We start from the raw sequence: 21,583 nt of genomic DNA on the forward strand, positions 1-21,583 counted from the left end.
TACCAAAATAATTTCCACAATGGCAGCACCATTTTGGGGTTCCCTGGTGGCTCAGATAGTAAGGAATCCACCTGCAATGGAGACCTGGGTTTGATCCCTGGGTTGGGAAGATCCCTTGGAGAAGGGCATGGCAACCCACTCCAGTATTCTTGCCTGGAGAATGCCATGGACAGAGGAGTCCGGTGGGCTACAAGTCCATAGGGTCGCAGAGTCGGACATGACTGAGTGACTCAGCACACACGCCCAGCACCATTCTACATCCCCACCGTGTGTGACAGTTCCAATTTCTCAACATCCTCACCAACTTGACTGTTGTTACTGGTTTTGTAATTATTATTGTTGCCATGCCAGTGGATTTGAAGTGATAGCTCCCTGTGGTTTTGATTTGCATTTCCCTAATGACTACTGATGTTGAGAATCTTTTCACGTGTTTATTGGTCATATACATATCCTCTTGGGAGAAATGTTTATTCAAATTCCTGTGCCCTTTTTTTAAATTGGGTTGTTTATCTTTTTGGTGTCCAATTACAGGAATTCTAGACCCTTATCAGATATGTGATTTTCAAGTATCTCTCCCATTCTGTGGATTGTCTTTTCACTTTCTTGATCATGTCCTTTGATGCATGAAAGTTTTTAATTTTGATAAAGTGCAAAAACGCTTTTGGTGTCATATTTAAGAAACCATCACCTAATCTAATGTCATGAAGATTTACATCTATTTTCCCTTCTGAGAGATTTATATTTAGGTCATTGATACATTTTAAGTTCATTTCTGTGCATGGTGTGAGGCAGACACCTGGATTCATTCTTTTGCCTGTAGATATCCAGTTGTTCTGGTCCCATTTGTTGAAAAGTCTATTCTTTCTTCCATTCAATGATCATAGAAACCTTGTGAGAAATCAGCAGACCACAGGTACATAGGTTTATTTCTCAATTCTCTCCCATCAATCTATATGTCTGCCTTTTTGTCAGCACCACATTGTTTTGGATACTGTAAATTTGTGGTGAGTTTTGAAATCAGGAAGTACGAATCTTCCAACTTTGTTCTTCTTTTTAAAGAACAAACAAAGAAGTAGTTTTGGCTATTCAGGGCCTCTGGCATTTTCATTTTGAATTTTAGGCTGAACTTTTCCATTTCTGCAAAGAGGATTTGGTAGGGATTGCATTGAATCTGCATATTCATATGGGACATTTTACCATCTTAACAATATTAAATATTCCAACTCATGAACACAGAATATCTTTCCATTTAATTGGATCTTCTTTAATTTCAGTGTTCTGGTTTTTTCAGTGTACATGTCCTAGATGTCCTTGGTTAAGTTTATTCTTAAGTGTTTTTTTTTCATTTTGGATACTCTTGTAAATGGAATTGTTTTCTCAATTTCAGTCTTGGATTAGGGAAGTGTTTTGAACGAAGGGAATATGCAGGGAGAAGCAGAGAATGGCAGTTGACACCTAGAGAAAAATAATTATGAATACAGAGAAAAGCAGAATCAAGAAATTATATGTGTTCCAGGAGCTGCTTAATTCACTTTTTATACATTAAAACCTCCTATTTATCAGAAAAGAAGGAAATTATATGAATGGATCCAGCTAGAGATTATCATACTAAGTGAAGTAAATCAGAAAGAGACAAATACCATATGATATCACTTATATGTGGGATCTAAAAGATAACACAAATGGACCTATCTGTGAAACAGCATCAGGAACACAGAGAACAGACTGGTGGTTGCAAAGGAGGAGGGAGCTGGGAGAGGATCGGATTGGGAGTCTGGGATTAGCAGATGCAAACTGGTATATATGGAATGGATAACAACAAAGTCCTACTGTATTAGGAAGATGGCAATGACGACCCTGTATGCAAGACAGGGAAAGAGACACAGATGTGTATAACGGACTTTTGGACTCAGAGGGAGAGGGAGAGGGTGGGATGATTTGGGAGAATGACATTCTAACATGTATACTATCATGTGAATTGAATCGCCAGTCTATGTCTGACGCAGGATGCAGCATGCTTGGTGCTGGTGCATGGGGATGACCCAGAAAGATGTTATGGGGAGGGAGGTGGGAGGGGGGTTCATGTTTGGGAATGCATGTAAGAATTAAAGATTTTAAAATTTAAAAAATAAAAAACTAAAATGTTAAAAAGAAAAAAAAAAAAGTCCTACTGTAAAGCACCAAGAACTATATTCAATATCCTGTGCTAAACCACAATGGAAAAGAATATGAAGAAGAATGTATACATATATATAACTGAGTCACTTTGCTGTACAGCATAAATTAACACATTATAGTTCACCCATACTTCAATTTAAAAAAAAAGAAAGTATGTGAAAAGGTAGGGAGATGGAAGAGGGATTGAGAACTGTACTTTAAGCGAATATTAGTAATTAAGCAGTGGACAAGGTTCCTGCAGCAAGGCCGGGGTATCCCGGATAGATGAGAGCACATGGAACAGGGAATGTGAGGCCAAGCACCACAGCAGCCTATCTGGCCTGGGCAGACTCCTTTCAGCAGCTGGAGATGCGTCTTAGCCACTTCCTTAGTGAAGGCAAACTAGTGTGGGCTCAGAAGCCACTGCCAAGCCCTCAGAAGGCTTTGCGTGTCTGTGCCTCAGCAGAAGGAGCCCTGTAAGATCAGGGCAAAGGCTGGCCCCATAAAGAACTACTGCTGCTGCTGCTAAGTCACTTCAGTCGTGTCCGAATCTGTGCGACCCTTACACCGCAACACTTGGACCAGACAGTTCTAGGGTAGTTCTGGTATCTAGGCAGCCAGACACTGGCTTTTCTCCCCCCTTGAACAAAGGGTGCTTTGGATTTCCATCTGAGTGGAGCAAAACCCCATGTATTCCTCACGCCTCCTGCAGTTTTTGCTCCGTGGGGGACATGGCTGGTGTGTGGTATTCTCCCATGAATGCAGTATGGGGTTGGGACTAGGAGGAGGAGGAGGAGACAACAGAAGGGAGTCAGAGCCTCACTTCTAGGGGAGGAAATCATCTCTCCTAGGAACATTAGCCCATTCAGCCAATGGAGGATTTATCCGTGCAAACTGCTGGTCCAGTTTGCAATGTTGAGAGGTATTGCAAAGGCATCCCCTCCCCCACACACAGGGGTGTAACCAAGTGGTGCTCCCTCCAGCGATGGAAGAGGGTGCTTGCATTTGGTTGTGGAGCAAGTGAGAACAGGGTTAGTAACTGATATGGCACCCTGCGCTCCTGCTCCTGAGCTTGTGGGGAAGAGGCCTTCCGTGATGACCCTGTCCACTGGGTGAAGGGAAGTCCACGCCGGCCCAGTTATATTACTCCACACAGTTTATTTCCCTTATAGCACTTAACCACAACCAGTAGTTATGCCGTGGTCTGTTTTCCTTTGTTAGAATGTAAACTCCATGGGGGCATGATCAGGTCTGTCGTTCACTATTTTATCCCTGTGCCTAGTGAAGGACCTGGCACCTGCCAGGCCGTTAATAAACACTGTTGAAGGAGGGAATGAATGAATAAGGACCAAGGGAAGGGGGACAGGGTGGGGCACGAGCCGCTTGGGAGAGCCCCGTTTGCCGCATCGGTGAGAAAGGGCTCCAGCAGGCAGCTGGAAGCCTGGGTCTAGAGCTTAGGAGAGCGAAGGCCTGCAGCTCTGGAGGTCACCTGTGCAAGCGAGAGCGCCAGGCAGGGGTCGAGACAGAGGCGACCTACCTTGCCAGAAACGACCACTAGCGTACTTCGTAGGCACGCAGATAGACGCCTGCGCCCCTGCCCCAGACACTCGGAGAATCTCTGGAGTCGGGCCAGGAATCTGCGCGTGTAACACGTCCGCTGGGTGACTGTCATGTTCCTTAGGACTGGAGAGCTCGGCCCTGGAGGAGAGAGGGGCAGAGGAGGTGACTTTGGGCGAACAGGTGACAGGGCAGGGGCCGCCCCCGAACTCACCAACCCGAGCCGCCCCGCCGCCGCTCGGCCCTCGGATTGGTCGTGGCCGGGGTTACCTTTGGCTGCACTTGGCCTGGGGCCGCGCTCCGCCTCTCCCCTGTCGCCCCGCCCCCTTCCACCCCCGATTGGTCGCCGCCCTGGCCGTCCCTCGGCCTAGGCCAATGGGGAGGGCGCGCGCGCCGGAAGCCGGAAGCGCGGCGGCGCCGGCGTTCCCCAGGCAGCTGTCGCCGCGCACCATGCGAGTTCTCGGGCCAAGCCTGTCTGCCGGGCGCCTCCTCCGGCTGCGGCTACCCCCGTGGCAGCCGCAGCCGCCAGGACCCCGGCTGTCGAGCGGGCGGCCGGCGGCAGCCGGCGCCCTGGAGCGGGCCATGGACGAGCTGCTGCACCGCGCCGTGCCCGCGATGCCGGCCTATGAGCTGCGCGAGAAGACGCCGGCGCGGGCGGAGAACCAGTGCGCGGACTTCGTGAGCTTCTACGGCGGCCTGGCCGAGACGGCCGAGCGCGCTGAGCTGCTGAGCCGCCTGGCCCGCGGCTTCGGCGTGGACCACAGCCAGGTGGCCGAGCAGAGCGCCGGCGTGCTCCAGCTACGCCAGCAGCCGCGGGAGGCAGCCGTGCTGCTGCAGGCCGAGGACCGGCTGCGCTACGCGCTAGTGCCGCGCTACCGCAGCCTCTTCCACCACATCAGCAAGATGGAGGGCGGCGTGCGCTTCCTGGTGCGGCTGCGGGCCGACCTGCTTGAGGCGCAAGCCCTCAAGCTAGTGGAGGGGCCGCACGTCCGGGTAAGGCTCCGCCCGGGCCGTCCCCGGACCTCGTGGGGGCGGGGACCGCCCGGGCCGCGCCCCCGTCTAGTGCCCAGGTCCACTGACCCTTGGCGGCCCTCGCCCCTCAAGCCCCAAGCACTCCACCTTCGCTTGCCTGGAGCCGTGCCCACTTCTCTGAGAGTCACAGCCCCTGAACCCTGGCCCCCTTCCTTCCCACGCTTTCCGAATCCTTGCCTCACTCAAGCCTCAGCTCGCTCCAGTCTTGGTAGAAACTTCTCACCCGCTTACTTTCAAGGTGACTGTCACGCCTCGCTCCTGATGCGCATGCTCTATAAAGTTCTCTTTTATTATCTTACCTGAGAGATTTCCTCTGTGCGGTATACTTGAATGAGTACCAAACGGAGCATCGGGTAACTTTCTGAAAACCTGGATGGGGTCAACAAAAGGTAACTTACTTGTAGCGCCAGCTGTGTGAGCGTTTATCCTGCAAAACCCTGTGAAACGTACAGAGATGACTAGAACTCGAGGTCACCACCGTCCAGGAGTCCGGGTGCCCTCTATCGTCTCTGCCACATCTCCCGGGGCAGGGCGTTTCACCAGCCCGAGTTCAGCCCTAAAACAGGATTCTAAGTTGTCTCCTTGGGTAATCAGGCACTTAGCAAAGTGAGCCCACCTTAGATGTGAGCAAATAATTTAAGATTTAAATAATGATGACTTGAAAGGTGGCTGATAGTTGAATATAGTCCTCGTATTCCATTGATATCAAGTATGGACCATTAATTTGCTCTATAGCAAATCAAAAATGCTGTAAACGTTATAGAAAGTTCTGACATTCAGAACTTATCAAGTCCAGTTGGCTTAGAAAAGAAGTGAACACTTAAAAGGATTAAGCCCTCATTCCTTTAAGAACTCCTAACACCTGGCATGATTTTCATGTTCATATCCTTACTCTTGGGGAAGTGATATGTCACCTTTTACAGTAAAGGAAACAGGTCAGATGAGTTCACATGACTTAACCAAGAACTCAGAGCAAATAAGAATGTCTGACCACTACCCAAATCCAAATTTCCTGGGTTCTATATGCCACACTTTATATCCCCATCATGCTATATGAGTTCTGGTGTTTATCAGAAACTTTCTTTGCCTTAGATGCATAAAAACTGAGTGTAGTTAGGATTAATCTCAGGGTGATAATAGAGGCTATGACTTGACTGCTGTTAGTAGTTGGCTGATCTACACTGCTAAGTGTTACCTAGGGCCAAGCTGAGAACCTTGGTGGTTTATTGCATTAGCACCAAGTCAGTCTTGGATTCTGAGTGTGTTAAATTGAGTGTTCCCAACTAAATCCCCATCTGAAAGGCTGAGACCTTGTGTTCCACACCCTGCAGTCATCCCCATTCCTCCCAAGAGAGTCGGGTTTAGTCTGCAATCCAAGCAGACATTTTTTTTCCTTTGAGGCAGAGACGAGTGCTTCTGAAAGCCTTCTGAAACTAAATTCTTATTGCATAGGAGACGAGAATTAGGTGGGATGTCTGTCACCTGACCCACAGTAAAACTCCCTGCCCATCCGTCCATCCATTCAGCCATCCGTTGGCTGGCTGTATCGTACCAGGCATGCTCCAGGCTCCACGGTGGCGTGGTCCAGGAGCTTCCCTTTGAGTGTAGGAAGAGTTAACTGCAGGCACAGTAGGTGTTAAGTGCCTTCCATTCACTAGCTCATTTCATCCTCAGCGAGATGTGGGGACTGCCTGACAGATGAGGTGACTGAAGCTCGTCCCAGTGCAGACCCCAGAGCACAGAACTGGTAAGAGCGTCTCCCTCAAGCGCTGCTGCCGTGACTGCAGGGGTGTACTCCATCATGGCACACCGACTCTCTTAGTTGATGGCCTAACCAGATCAAAGCCGGCTTATTCTCTTAGAATGTGCCTTCTATAAAACCGAAGGGAAGGTGAGACAACCCAGTCGATTAATGGCTTTGTTTTATTTGGTTTCCCTGAGGCAGGAGTTTAATGTTCTCTAGTCGTGAGTGTGTTTATCTTTCCAAGATTCTGTGCAAGCTTCCTTCATACCAGCCACCTCAGCACCCACTTTTTTCTGAAGCTGCAGGTCAGTCTCTACTCTTCTGTTGAAAAAAAATCATCAAACTTCGCGTGGCCGGAAGGCTGGCTCTTGGTGTCTGTCCTTTGGCATTTTTGCTGCCCACTAGCCACCCTGCACATCCCAGCTACCCCAGCATTTCTCACTCCCCTCCACGGACCCTCCTCTCCAGCCAGGCTGGCTCCTGGATGGAAAGTTCCTGAACCTGCATCCCTCATGATTCCTGTTAAGAGTAGGAGCCGCCTCCACCCTCAGCTCATTTTTTGGACTTTTCCAGCTAGTCCAGCTCAGGGTGGCCTCACTCCGTTCTGAGCTTCATAGGTATGTAACTGTCTGTACCACTCAGATGCATTAACCACAGAATCTAGCCTTTAAATGTATTGTTACCCTGCAACTAGATGATGAGCTCCTAGGAAACAGGGAACCTTGTCCTGTGTAGCCAAATGATGAAATGTAAGTTGGACTCCTGGGTGCCCCCCATCCAGCAAAGCTGGCAGCCAAACGCCCCGATTTGTCCTGAGGTCAGACTGCTCCATTCAAGGGTCTGAGCCTGGAACCAAGCCCCGGGGGCCGTGGAAGGTTTCTTTGCGACCAAGAGTCATCCTACACGACACTGGGACTGCCCTCGCCCTGGGCAGTTTCTGATGTCGCCTCCGGTTCTCCATTCTCTGATGCTGTGAGACGTTAGTTACTAAACTGGTTTCCTTCCTCCCCGACACAGGTTTTTTAATCCGTAGAAGTCGTCACGGGGACCTGATGCAGTAATTTGCCCCCAGAATCACCTAGTGTATGTGGTCCATCTCGATCCCATCTCTTCTGTTTGATTTGGGATTTTGCGGCCACATTTAAGAGACAGCGCAGCTAGAGCTTTTGGCTTTTAGGAATTCAGTGTAGGCAACCAGCAGAGGTTTGGCCCTCGAAGTTTTAGAGTGGGAGCCCTGCATCTCCAGGGGCCAGCACCCCATCACACAGGTGCGCTTCTCCCCTGGGCTCTGCCGGCCTCTAGAGCTGCCAGGTAATGTCAGGTGAACAAGAGCTGCTTGGGACTCAGGCCTGGGCACTGCCCTGCTGTGGACTTGGCCTGCTGGATCTCAGAGCTTCTTGGTTACTGGATCTTGTGAGCACAGAGGCATTTTTAGAATAACCGCCAGCAAGTGGTAGGCCCAAAAGGAGGCTGACTGGGTGTCTCACACGGAATAGTGGGTACCGTGGAGGGCACACCAGGTTGGGGAGGATGAGCTAGCTCCTGGTGCTATCTGCCATCCTCTGGTTAGAAGTGTGATTTTAGGTGGCCGCTGCCCAGTCCCTTCACCATCCTAGGCCAACACGCTCTGCGCTGAGGTGAGAGACTGCCAGCGGCCAGTCTGCCCAAGGTCAGCCTGCTTCTCTTCTAAGGAATGCCCCGAGAGGTGCCGTGGAGCTTGGCTGAAAACATGGTTACCAGTGTTGGTCTCTGACCGAGGGCTGTGATAATTGGAAATAGAGGAAGGTTCTGGAACCCTGACATTTCCATCCCTGTGGAGCCCCAGGCGGGAGTCTAGGCGGGCGTGGATCCCCTACCTTGTTCTTGTCGTTCACTCGCTCAGTCATGTCCAGCTCTTTGCAGCTCCGTCAACTGCAGCATGCCAGGCTTTCCTGTCCTTCACCACCTGCCAAGGCTTGCTCAAACTCATGTCCATTGAGTCGGTGATGCCATCCAACCATCTCATCCTCTGTCGTCCCCTTCTCTTCCCACCTTCAATCTTTCCCAGCATCCGGGTTTTTTCCAGTGAGTCGGCTCTTCACACCACGTGGCCAAAGTATTGGAGCATCAGCTTCAGCAATCAGTCCTTCCAGTGAGGATTCAGGGTTGACTTCCTTTAGGATTGACTGGTTTGATCAGATAAGGTTTCTTAATTCTTCTCGATAGGAAGTTCAGAGTCAGGGTCAAGTCTCTGCTGGGAAGATGCAAGTGCTATGGGGAAAGTTTGTACAAACTAGCAAAGGTGAAACGTTTGTGCTGTGGTTCTCAAGATAGCTGATCCACTGCTGAGAAGCTGGACTTTGCCACCTGTTACTTAGAAGGTCATGAGGAGCCCGAGCATCTCCAAGGGTCAGCCTGGGACTTCTTGATCCATCCCAAGTCCCTGCTCCTGTGGTCTGTCCATCTGATGCTGCTTTGTAGAACTTCTTGGATGGTAGTAAGTGAACTGATCTTAATAGAGTTATTCCAAGAGAGGCATTTTAGTTGTTTTCATAGTTAAGGATTCTGTAGGAAAGGGACTTGTCAATGTCCTTGAATTCTCTGAACACAGGACCTCCCCCTGCCCACCCCCACCGAGTTTTAACCATAGGAAATAGAATAATAATCAGTCATCCATTGTTGGTGGTGGGGGTGGGATGGGGGGGTGATATCAAACCCACAAAGCAGCTTAATTATACCAGAAAAAGAAGTGGTGCCTTGGCTTACAAGATCAAATGTTCTTTTTGTTTAAAAAAAAAAAAAAAAAAAAAAAGCTCTTCTCTATTGAAGTTCCAAGTGAGTTGAGAGGCTAATTCTGACACCTGGACGTGTGACCAGAAGCCCGAACCTGCATGCTCTTTCCTGAGGAGGGCTTTGGGCTCTGAGGCCTGAATCCAGGCCACCTGTCAGTTGCTCTCCTCCTGAAGGAGACGCCCTGTGAACTTGCAGTTGTGCGTCAGCCGCACACTGAGCAGGGTACACAGTGTGTGCGTTTTGCAGGGTGGAGTGTGCTCCCTGTGTGTCCTGGTTACAGGCTGTTTGATTTTCTGCAGAGTTCTTTCCAAAAGCCCTTTTAGGTTGAAGAGTTAAGTTTCTTTCAGATAAAACCCTCGATGAAGCCAAGGGAACTCCCATTCTAGCAGAGAGTGTAGGCACCATCAGCAATGTGCAGAGTGGGCCTGGCATTTGGGAAATGATGGGAAATGTGAACACAGAAATTACGGTGAAGGCTGTGGAAACCTTAATAGAAGTCCAGGCAGAACACAGGAGAAGGGACCACGCTCTTCTCCAGCCAGGTCCCCACAGCACCATCGCAGCGCCCAGCCCAAGACACTTTGTCATAAACTTCCCCTGGTGGCTTGTCCTGTTTGTAATTAACCTGGTGGTCCTCATGATTCTAGTAAGTTCTGTCAGCCAGACTAAGAGATGAGCTTATTTGTACATAAGAATGTTGTGCCAGCAATTGGCATATTCAAGTCCTGGATTGCTGACGAAGTTTCTGAATTCCTGAGGCTGGCACACACATACCCGTCCTCTCTCCTCCCGCGGTCAGAGAGCCAGCAACCTCACTGCCCTCGGCAGCTGATTGCACCCTGAAGAGCTGCGGCCCTGGTGGCCTGAGCAGGGGAGGTGGTCACCTTTCACCTAGATTCCCAGATGTCGTGTCCAGTGTCACATTTTAGAGCTGTCAGGAGCCCAGAATAGAACGAAGGGACTTAGAGAGGCGGCCACTCCCATCAGCCAGACCATTCCTTTCGCAATTAAACTGAGCTAACACTGAAGCTAGATTTTTTTTCCCCAGCTTTTTCCTATTACATGTGTCACAGGGATGCCAATACATCCTACATGGAACTCGACTGGTCCATTCCTGACCTTTCAGAGCAGAGGTCCCCAGCCTGGGATCCAGGGACCCCTGGGGATGATCCGTAGATGAGTTTCAAAGGGGTCCATGAAACCCAGGAAATTCTAAGCAGAGTTTTACTAATATGTTTGCATTTCTCTGGGGAGAGGGTGCCGGTGTTTGGTGCACACTCTAGAGTGTGCAAGGACCCCAGGAAGACTGAACCACTGTAGTCCGTGCAGGAAAGAGTTTGATAAGAGGCCGTCCGTGTTGACCAGGAAGCCGTCCCTCCTTCCCGCTGCTACTTCTAGTCACTCTCCTCCAGGGTGTCTTCTCTTTTTCATTTGCCATCGATCCATTGATCATCTTCCACATGGGAGACCCCACTGATGCCTTGAGAACCAGAGGAATGAGTCGGAAATGACCTCCACGCCTATGGAGCTGAGAGCCCAGAGAAGGAGACTAGACTGTGGGGTAAAGAGTGAAGAGGATTGAGAGGTCATATGGCCCTCTACTCAAAACGTCTCCGCCATGTTCTTGCCCACCCTGTGCCCGTCTCATCCCATGGGGAGGGCCGCTCTCTGCCAGGAGGAACTCCGTGGGCAGCCCCAGCTACACGAACGTTCTTTACATGGAGTCTGACTTTTGCCTCCCCTGATTGGTCCTAGATGACTTACCCCCGACTTCTCGCCCCCATGGGGCCTCTTCTGTGCCCCAGGCCTTCAGTGTTTAAAGATGGACCTCACTTCATTCTGAAACCCTTTCTGAACCACCAACCCCATGCCTGCAACGTATCCTCAAGTGACAAGGTTCTGAGTCCTTTGAGCTTCAACCATGGATTAGAATGTGAAATGGCCCTATAACAGTTTCATAGCTTGTGTACAGTTTTATAGGTGTTATCCATCATGGTCTTTGTGATTCCTATACAGGGATTCATAAGGTCAGTTCTGTACCAGACAAACGGAGATGTTTGCTGTTATTCAGTAATATTTAGTGTATCTGTTAGTATGTAGCTCGTCTTAAGTAACAGATTCAAGAACAATAGTGGTTTGAAGAAGAGAAGCTTGTCTCTCATTTAGAAGTCTGGAGATGGGCATCCCAGGGCTGATCCTGCTCTGTGGTGCCCAGTTGACCCAGACTTCTGTTTGTTGCTCTTCCCTGAACAACTTGCATCTTCAGAGTTACCTCACGGCCCCAGATGGCTGCTCTAGCTCTAGCCATCACATTACCTTCCAACCTGCAGTGGGAAGGACAAAAAGAGAAGCGAAGGGCTGCTCCTGCCATCTTTCAAGGTTCCCAAAAGCTGCTACAGGACCTCCCCCCCCCCCCCACCGCTTACATCTGAATAACCAGAACTCAGTGATGTGGCTACCCTCAGTTGCTGTGCAGGCTTTGTTCTGAACATCCTTGTGCCCGGCTAAAAAGTGAGGCTTCTGTGGATCTGGAAGGAAGGGACACAGCTATTGAGGAACAGCAGCCGTGTCTCTTGCTTTGGGTGTCCCTTCCTCTCTGGCTGTTACAAAGCTTACCACTTACTTGACCTGAGGTTACCAGACTAAGGCACGCCCTCTCCTCCTGCACCTCTCATTCTGTTCTTCCTCAAAGTTTCAGTGTGAATGTATCTCTGATGGTAAAGTTGACTCAGATCATTTTGGGAAGCAGATTCGCTGTAAAAAAAGTGAAATTAGAATAATGTCCAATTTAAATGCACAGATTGCCAGATGCAGTATTATTCTATGGCCACTCGGGAAAGGAAAGAATGCTACCGATTCAGCTGTGACCTGCCGTCACTCTAGAGATGGGTCCTGAGTTCCGAGACGTTAAAAATAGGAAAACACATGCACGCCTTAGAGTTGTCAAAACGTGAGGCCAGGAGCCAGCATTTACTTCTCTTAAGAAAGAAGGATGGATGTCTTGGTGAATCAAAGAATGGTCCTGAGGGGGTGTCCACACTCGCTCCCCGACACACCGTTCAGCGTCAGCTTAACTCACGCGCGTAGCCGTGTCCATGGTGGTGAATGAACCAGAACATGTTATCTGACTTGGGGAACTTGGTTCACCTTGAACACTCCAGTCGGCTGTCTTACCGGTGGGAGGAGGGAAGGAATAGCGCTGCGTTCCGTCTGTCCGGTTGTCTGAGCACACACCCCTGCCCGACTTCGTGTCTAATTCCCAGCAGCACCTCGGGGATGGGCTGGACATCTTCCCCACGGAAGGTCAGCGTTCTCTTCTCTCCGTTTCAGGAAATGAATGGGGTGCTGAAAAACATGCTCTCGGAGTGGTTTTCCTCGGGGTTCCTGAACCTGGAGCGGGTCACCTGGCATTCCCCGTGCGAAGTGCTCCAGAGAATCAGCGAGTGAGTGTGGCGCTGCCGCTCTGCTTAGGCTTCAGCTGAAAGCCAGCCTCCATTCCCCGCCTCCCCACCCGTGTACGTTTCCTCCTGCGCCTGATAGAACCCAGACACGGTATTCCCAGGGGTGGCTGTCCTAGCAGATGACGCCAAGACCACGAGGAGAAGAGGGCGCAGATACAGACTGGCCCTTCTGCCAGTGAACCTGCATGAGGGGTCTCGGCTACGTGCTCATAGTTAAAGCCCTCAGGAGACTTCCTTGGCGGTCCAGTGGGTGAGACTCTGAGCTTCCAGTGCAGGGGGCATGGGTTTGGTCCCTGATCAGGGAGCTAAGATCCTGCGTGGCACACGGCATAGCCAAAAAATAAATGATAATAATAAACGTCTAAAAGCTCTTAAGCCCACTTCTGCCCAAAGACCCCCATGATCAGAGCTGCCCAGACTCACAGACCAAGAGTGGGCATTAGTCACCCAGACAGCATCGTCCCAACCAGCTGTTAAAATGTCTCCCTTGGATAAGAATCTCCAAACTCACAACACAGTGAGCGAATCTAGCCTGCCCTGGACACAGTGAAAGGCAGGTTGGCAGACAGTGCTGCTGCTGTGTCTCGTGTTGAAACAGCAGTGGAGGCCGAGGTGGCTGGACTAGCAGAACCTGCCAGGCATTGCGTGTCCACGGGCAGCGATGACTTCAGACATCGGAGATTCAGAGCAGACGCAAGACCCCCAGCGACAGGCATCTGGTCAGGCCCCTTTGTTACAATCCACCGCACAACCGCTCCCCCAGGGCCTGGTGAACTAGGCTTTAAGATCCGGGCCAAGAGCACAGTTTCGTGTGTAAGATGGTCACCAGCTCTGGCTCGTCTGTCAGTTCCGCTTCACGCTAAAACAATCTCTGAATTTCCTCCCGAGTCCCTCGAAGCTGTATTTACAGGGTTTCTCTGACCTGAGTGAATAGCCGAGTAGGACTCTGCCCTGGCTGTCTGACCCGTGAACCGTGACGTTTGTCTCGCTTCGTTGTCTCCTGCCCGCCAGGGCTGAGGCCGTGCACCCCGTGAAAACCTGGATGGACATGAAGCGACGCGTGGGGCCCTACCGGAGGTGCTACTTCTTCTCTCACTGCTCAACGCCAGGGGAGCCCCTGATCGTCCTGCATGTGGCCCTGACCAATGAGATCTCCAGCAGCATCCAGGTACCTGTGCTCCCTCGGTTCAGGGCAGGGAGGTGACCCAGAGTGGGGCCCCGTGGCCCCGGAGGAGGGCCAGCGTGCTTCTGCAGGGCTCAAGGGGAGCGTTTTGCGTGGAGACCCCAGAGAGGCCTGCCTAAGGGCCAGGAATCATGATTCCACAGTTTGCATGAGAATTTGACATGATGGAAATGATACAGCGCTGGGCACACGGCCGCAGAGGTTGTGAGACCACTGCCTCCAGAGAGATCTCAGGACGTATAGCCTCTGGAGCTGGTCTCGGGGGTCAGGGGAGACTGTCTCTCTACCCTGGGGTCCCTTGTGTTTTCCAGACGATCATAGTGAAGGAGTGCCCCCCGTCAGAGACGGAGGAGCGGAACAAGATCACCACAGCCATCTTCTACTCGCTGAGCCTGACCCAGCAGGGGCTGCAGGGCGTGGAGCTGGGCGCCTTCCTCATCAAGCGGGTGGTGAAGGAGCTGCAGGTGAGTGAGCCGGGCGCTGGTCCCGCCCTGTGCGTCCCCACCTCGGGGTGGCCGAGGAGTCCTGCCCTTGTCTCAGGGACAAGGTGACTCTCCAGGCCAGGGTGATCAGGAGGGGTGGAAAAGTACCAGGTGCCCCGTGGCAGCTCCTAGGAGCCCTGAGACGCCTCAGGAGGTAGAAGGCATGCTGAGAAAAAGGCCCCCGAAACTAGCCTCTCATGGACCAGGAGGTTCAGATGCGTCCCAAGGGTGGCGGCATCTGCAGGGGGCCTTGCACCCGGCCTGGTGGGGCCGCTTCCGCCTGGCACACGGTCACCAGCAGGCTCCCATGGTCCAGTCCTGGCCCTGACAAGCACCGCCCAGCCACCCTCAGCCACTCATCTGCAGGGAGCCCCGAGCTCAGGCCAGGCAGCTGGAGGGTGCGTGCGCTGACATGCAGTTCTCTTGGTTGCTCTGGGAAACAGAAGCGTCTGGTCCACTGCTTAAAACCATCTCCTGAGGGGCTGGGGCAAACTGTGAGGCGTAGAGTCTCATTTTTTAGGTAAAATAATTAGACGGTTAAGAACAGGCTCTGAGAGTGGTGCTCTCTGCGCCTGTGGTCTACACATGTGGCGGTCTACACACGCGGCGGCCTCCGCAGCCCCTCCTCAGAGAGTGATGGGCCAGGGTGGAACTCAGACGCTCGTGCATCTCGCGGTAGACTCGTCATGTTACGCCTGAGTTCTCAGGATGCAGTTGGGCATCAGCTTCTAGATTCAGACCCTGCCGCTCTCTCCCCAGAGGTAATCAGAGCCACCTGTTCTAGTTACTCTTGAGTTCTTCTCTCTGCTTCTCTGGTGAAGGTGTTGATAACAGGGGTGGGGTTGGCGGAGCGAGTGCGAGGGTCACGAAGGCAGTCGGAGGAGGAGGCGCGTCCGGGGACCCACCCACGAGCTCTGCTCCTGAGTCCTGCGGCCCAGGAGACACGCCGCCCACAGGCGTCCGCTCCCCATCTGGGCTAGGAGCAGGATGGCCGTCCGGGGAGTCTGGAGGGAAGCACAGCCCTGTCCCCACAGAGGCCTGCGTGGGGCGTTATGAAAGATGGGAGGAGCAGGGTTGGGAGCAGCCGGGGGTCGTCTTAACAGCATCCTGTTGTTGAAGTTGTGGTTCTGGATCCTGAGTGACGACGAGGACTGTAAATCCCCGTCATGTATGTAAATCCAGACAGCAGGATGTGAGAGAGCTGTCTCCGCCTTGTAAACACCGCCAGGAGGCAGAGGAGATCCTCTCTGTCCGCCCAGCGAGCACTCAGCTCAGAGTGCTGGAGGGTGCTGCTTCCTTTTCTTCTGTCCTGAACTTTAAGCTGTTTCTTCTGTAGTGAGCGTATGTGACATTTTCAGTTGGAAAATTCTGGCTTCTGTGAAACGAGCTTGAGGTCGCTGTGCGATTTGAATAGCAGTGATTGAGCCGTGTTATCTGATGTGGAGACCTACTCTTGCCCCCCGCCCCTTCCCTCCATCCTCCACCCGCATTGGTATTGTTAGGTGATCAGTTACTCATTCAACAGACGGTCACTGGGTACTCGTGTGCCGAGCACCAAACCCAATTACAAGGCCTCAGCAGCGTCCCTAAGAGGGGCCTGGTGGGCTCTATCAGGCCCCCCCACTCCGCAGCAACCCACCCCTCCAATTCAGGCAAGTCCCCCAGCTTGCCTGCTCAGATGGCGTTGCAGGTGGACACATCACAAGGGGAGGCTTGTCCTGGGGCCACAGGACGCCTCCAGGACCCCTGCAGGCCGCAGATTCTTGCTAACTGTCCCTGGAGAGAAGAAAGAGTAGCCCACAGCACGTGGTGCCCCGTCTGCCACGCGGCAGCACCCGGAGGCTCGCGACACGTAGGCTGTAAACACGGGGGTGTCTGTGTCCTATGCCTCAGCCCTGAAGCGTGTGTGTGTTCTCTCCCCCCTCCTTCCCCGCCCCCCACACCTGCAGAAGGAATTCCCCCCACTGGACGCCTTTTCCAGCCTGTCTCCCATCCCCGGCTTCACCAAGTGGCTCCTGGGGCTGCTCAAGTCCAAAGCCAAGGAGCACGGGCGGAGTGGACTGTTGACGGACTCTGAGAGTCAGGAGATCGCCGAGCTCACGGGCGGCCCCGCGCTCGAGACACTGCAGACGCTGCTGAGCAGCAGCGAGTGGGCGCAGTCGGAGCAGCTGGTGCGGGCGCTGCAGGCCCCACTGATGCGGCTGTGCGCCTGGTACCTGTACGGGGAGAAGCACCGGGGCTACGCGCTCAACCCCGTGGCCCACTTCCACCTGCAGAACGGGGCCGTGCTCTGGCGCATCAACTGGCTGGCCGACATCAGCCTCAAGGGCGTCACGGGCGCCTGCGGCCTGATGGTCAACTACCGCTACTTCCTAGAGGACACGGCCGCCAACAGCACCGCCTACCTCGGCTCCAAGAGCATCAAGGCCTCCGAGCAGGTCCTCAGCCTGGTGGCGCAGTTCCAGAAGAACAGCAAACTCTAGCGTCACGCTCGCCGAAGCCGCTGGACGTCCCCTGGCCCAGGAAACGATGATTTCCTGGGGGTGGGGATGTGGGGTTGTGCACCCAGAGGCACTTATAGAGTAAAACGGAATTGAACTGTGGTCTCTGGCCTGTAGCGGGCTCACACTGGGAGACTGGGCCCCAGCTTCCATGGCGAGAGGGAAAGCGCGTTACCGCTGGATGGTGGTGGGTATCGGTGGCTGTGGGCCGGGTGGGGATGCAGGGCGCTCCCCCAGGGATTCCGTCATGGCCTTGGCCTGGCCCACTGCCCTGGCACAGCCTTCAGAAGCCACCTCTAGTCCTAGGGTGGGGTGGGTGCCAGGCCCTGGGCAGATGGCCCAGATGACAACGGATGCTCCTCCAAGCTTAGAACACAGTTCAGCCGTGGTCACCTTAGCCAACTGTCTCCACAGATGGTGAAATGGTTTGCAAATCTGCACAAACTTCACTTGGTTAAATTACTGGACACAAGAGTTGTCATCGCCCGGGATTTAACCTGGATTATAGACTTGATTCAAGTTCATAATGAACTTCATAGCAGAGAACAAGTTTGTTCTGTGAGGCATTAAACGCATGGTTATTCACTGTCGCGTGGTGGTTGTCTTTGAGATCTGAGGCCTCAATAGCTGTGCCCTTGATCCCCAGCCAGCCCACAGGCACGTCTGGTCTCTGTGAAACCGGCCCGGAGCAGGTGGCCTGAGGACAGAGGGGAAGGGGGTTGTGGGGGGCGCAGGGGGTGTGGTGTTGAATCAGGCAGCAGGTCCCCCACTTTGCTTGCCTTTCACCTTCCAGACCCATCCTTGGGCCTTCTCTGTGGCTTCAGTGTGCCGCTTGGGGCCTGGTAACACATAACGTGACCTCGGTCACAGCTAGAAACTGTGCTTTTTCTGTGTCCTGGTGGAAGCAGGGTCCTCCTTCTGGGTGCTGCTTGGAGCTGATGCTGGAGGCACTGGGGCTCTGCAGGCCTAATGTCACCGCCCCCCCAGAGCTTGGAAAGAGTTCAGGCACCGACTGCTTGCATGTGGCGGGCGGGGCCTGAGATTGCAGTCCCCAGTTCCTGCACTCTGCACTTTATCTCTGTTCAACCTCGTATGTGAGAATCTTCAAACAGACACAAAAGTGGGCAAGTAATATAATTGTGTGCTTGTATAACCCTGTAGTATAACCCTGTGTGCTGATCACCCAGCTTCCACAGTCATCAATAATTTTCCATTTCTGTCACGCCTTATTTCTTATAATGCCTCACACGTAGGTGCTCTGTGAAGACTATGCTGGATGGGTGCTGTGCAAATGGGATGGATGGGTGGATGATGGGATGGATGGATGGGATGGATGGGTGGATGATGGGATGGATGGATGGGATGGATGGGTGGATGATGGGATGGATGGATGGGATGGATGGGTAGATGATAGGATGAATGGGTGGGTGGATGATGGGATGGATGGGTGGATGATGGGATGGATGGATGAGTGGATGATGGAATGGATGGATGGGTGGATGATGGGATGGATGGATGGGTGGATGATGGGATAAATGGGTGGGTGGATGATGGGATGGATGGGTGGATGATGGGATGGATGGATGAGTGGATGATGGAATGGATGGATGGGTGGATGATGGGATGGGTAGATGGATGGATGGATGGATGGGTGGATGATGGGATGGATGGATGGGTGGATGATGGATGGATGGGTGGATGATGGGATGAATGGGTGGGTGGATGATGGGATGGATGGGTGGATGATGGGATGGATGGGTAGATGATAGAATGAATGGGTGGGTGGATGATGAGATGGATGGATGGGTGGATGATGGGATGGATGGGTGGGTGGATGGAATGGATGGGTGGATGATGGCTGGATGACAGGTTGATGATGCTGGATGGGTGGGTAGGAAGGCTGCTATGCTCTGAGTGTTTGTGCCCCACCGGGTCTCACATCTGGACTCTGGGACCACTGTCACACTCACCTGGGTGTAGGTCTATCTGGGAATTAGCGTCATGAGGGTTTCCTGGCTTCTGTCCTACGAGGTGACTGACTCAGTAGACTAGTTTGTCCCCAGGAGCTTCTGTGCACTGAGGCATCCTCGCTGCCCCAGTAACTAAGCAGCACCCCACTGTCAGGTAAGGGGCCGGGGCCTCAGCAGCTAGGCCCGAGCTCAGAGCTCTCCAGCCGGAACCTTGTTTAACAGGCCCTGAGCCTGCTCCTCCGTGCTGACTGGAGTCACTCCGATACCAGCCCCTCACTTCTCTCCTGCATGCCCCCGCCCCACCCCCCCACCTCGCATCTTTCATCTCAGAGGGCTGGACCTTCTCTGCCTCCAGATCTTGGGAGCTCAGAGTTGCACAACTCTGCCCTCTTTCCATCACCTAGGGGCTTTACGCTTCTGCAGAAGGGGGCCACCTTCTTTTCTACGTGCCTTAAAAGGGTGGAGGATCTCTTAGACCTTTTGCAATCAACAGCTTACTCTGAGCTTTGTTCTAAATTAGGCATAAGGTACATTTAAGATTTAAATGGAGCTAACTGTCTCTTTCTGATTTTTAACTGAGTTGTAGGGCATTCATTGGGATAATAAAGTCCATCTTGATCTCTTCTCAGATAGAAACAGAAGCATCCCCATTATTTCTCATCATCACACAGAGCTGCTGCGTTCTTTGCAGTTTAGAAAAAGTGGGAGAGGTGACCCCAGGTCTCTTTTATTTTTTTCTTTTCAAATTGCATTTCTCGACTAGCTAATGTGGACCATTTTTAAAGTCTTCCTTGAATGTGTTATATTCAGTGTTGCATCTGCGTTATACCCTGGTTTCTTGGCTGTGAGGCGTGTGTTATCCTAGCTCCCCGACCAGGGGTCAAACCCGCACACAACCCCCCTCCTCAGCCCCCCGCACCGATAGGTGAAGTCCCAACCAGGAAGACCGCCAGGAAAGCCCCTTGACTCGACAGCTCTTCATCACTGAGAATAGGAGGGAGGAACTGCATCGACCCCTGCTCTGGGCCAGATGCTCCCTGAGCCTCCCACCCTGAAGTCTGAGGGAATGACTCTCATTCGCAGACGAGGACACCAAGGCTCGGGGAGGGCCGAGCAGCTGCCCAGGCAGGAACTGGGCCCGAGCCAGACCTGCCCCTCGCTGTCCACACACCCTGCCTCCCTACCCCACCGGCCAAGCAAAGCCTCGGAGCCGGAGGCCAGCACCCGGCAAGCGCGAGGGGGGCGCGGGGAGGCAGCCTGGCTGGGGATGGGCACATCCTGTGACAGTAACATTCCAGCAAGAGGGAGGCTCCCGGGAAGGTGTCAGCCAAGCGGCATCTCTAAAATCTGAGCAGTCAGGGTGTTCTGGGTCAGGCTCAGACAGTTCAGGGCAAACAGAGAGAATCAGCGTCGGCCCAGAAGACCCCCATCCCCTCGGATGCAGGGCAGCTGAGCACGTGGGCAGAGGCAGCATGGACCACCGAGGAGGGAGGAGCAGAGCACGCTCTGGGGTCCTGACTCGGACCCCACATCCTCTCCAAGGCCTCGGGCTACTCGCTGGGGACCCTCTTCTGCCCTGGGGTCTGCCCATAGCTCCACCACTGCAGGGACCACCTCTCGGGGTCACACCACCTCTAATCACCCTGGCAGCCCTGGCCAGGGTGGAGCAGTCGTCCAGCAGGAAGACGACGTCATCTCCCCACCTGTCGAGTGGAGCCACGTCCACGGTTCTCGTGGCAACGAGAGGTGACCAGTGGTGGGGGCCATTCCCAGGAGAAGGGAGGGCAGGGGTGGGCCGTAACCCACCTGCCGTGGAGCCTGCCACCTGTGGGTGACAGAGGCTGGAACCTCCAGGCTTGTCCATTTCAAGTAAATTCCTGTGAGTCTGCTGGCTCGTAGCCAGGGCTCAGGAGGAATTTTCTGTCCACTGGAGAAATGGCAGTCCTCATTCACGTACCTCAGGCAGTGAGCCCCAGGCATAATGTAGTCCCACCTCAATAACTGTGGCAGGGAAGGAGGAGACCAGAGAGCTGCCTTAAGTATTCCAAACGCTGTTTTCCTGGGAGAAAAGAGGCTTCGCGCTGCCCCAGAGAGGACCCCACAGGCCTCACCCTCTCTGTGCCACCTCTCAGCAGCTTGGCCAGCACCCGCAGCAGCCCTCGCAGAGCAGACCCAGCAGGCACCCTCCGGCAGTGGTCAGGGCTGGGCAGCCCACTCTGCCCAAAATTCAGCGCCCCAGCAGGTGCACCCCCGGCTGTCCTGCTGCCTCCCACCCGCCCCCAAGTCTCGGCCTCAAGGCCTGATCCTAGGAGCCCCCTTCTCTTCCCCGGAGAACCTCATGTCTATCCATGTCTCTCCTTGGCACCTGCACACCCAATGACAGGCATGACCGTCATCCCTGCCTGCCTGGGGCGGCCCCCATCCCAGGTGCCCCTGTGCTGGGCATCGTCATTCCAAGAGGGTCTGTTCCCTCTCAGAAGTGTCCCAGTTTGGATGGCCGGTCTGCCCACTGAGGACGCACATGTGGGTATTGACAATAACACCTGCAGAAGGGCATCTGGCTTTCACTCTGCGTGCCTCGCACCCTGAGCCTCGCAGCCCCCTTAGGGGCAGGGTCTCCTGGCCAGGCGTGGCCCCTGGCCCTGGCTCTCCCCACAGAGTCCTGCCCCCTGGGGCTGCTGCATGGGGACAGGGCATTGTCCCTCCCCCTGCAGGAACCCACAG

At 53.4% G+C, this 21,583-nt stretch overlaps 1 protein-coding gene across 2 annotated transcripts; it reads left to right on the plus strand.

Moving 5' to 3' along the window:
- The first annotated feature begins 4,087 nt into the window (after positions 1-4,087).
- On the plus strand, positions 4,088-17,479 carry MLYCD (malonyl-CoA decarboxylase). 2 transcript variants are annotated; one of them, XM_069549643.1, is made up of 5 exons: positions 4,088-4,707; positions 12,593-12,705; positions 13,735-13,891; positions 14,218-14,370; positions 16,338-17,479. In XM_069549643.1, the coding sequence occupies exons 1-5, from the start codon at positions 4,090-4,092 to the stop codon at positions 16,869-16,871; spliced, it is 1,575 nt and encodes a 524-aa protein (XP_069405744.1). In that variant the 5' UTR covers positions 4,088-4,089; the 3' UTR covers positions 16,872-17,479. The 2 variants fall into 2 exon arrangements, with proteins under 2 accessions (XP_069405744.1, XP_070145375.1); XM_070289274.1 differs by having other exon boundaries at positions 4,113-4,707; positions 14,218-14,364; positions 16,332-17,479.
- Positions 17,480-21,583: the final 4,104 nt, after the last annotated feature.

This window comes from Ovis canadensis, chromosome 14 (assembly GCF_042477335.2).
Source record: "Ovis canadensis isolate MfBH-ARS-UI-01 breed Bighorn chromosome 14, ARS-UI_OviCan_v2, whole genome shotgun sequence".
Taxonomy (NCBI): Eukaryota; Metazoa; Chordata; class Mammalia; order Artiodactyla; family Bovidae; genus Ovis; species Ovis canadensis.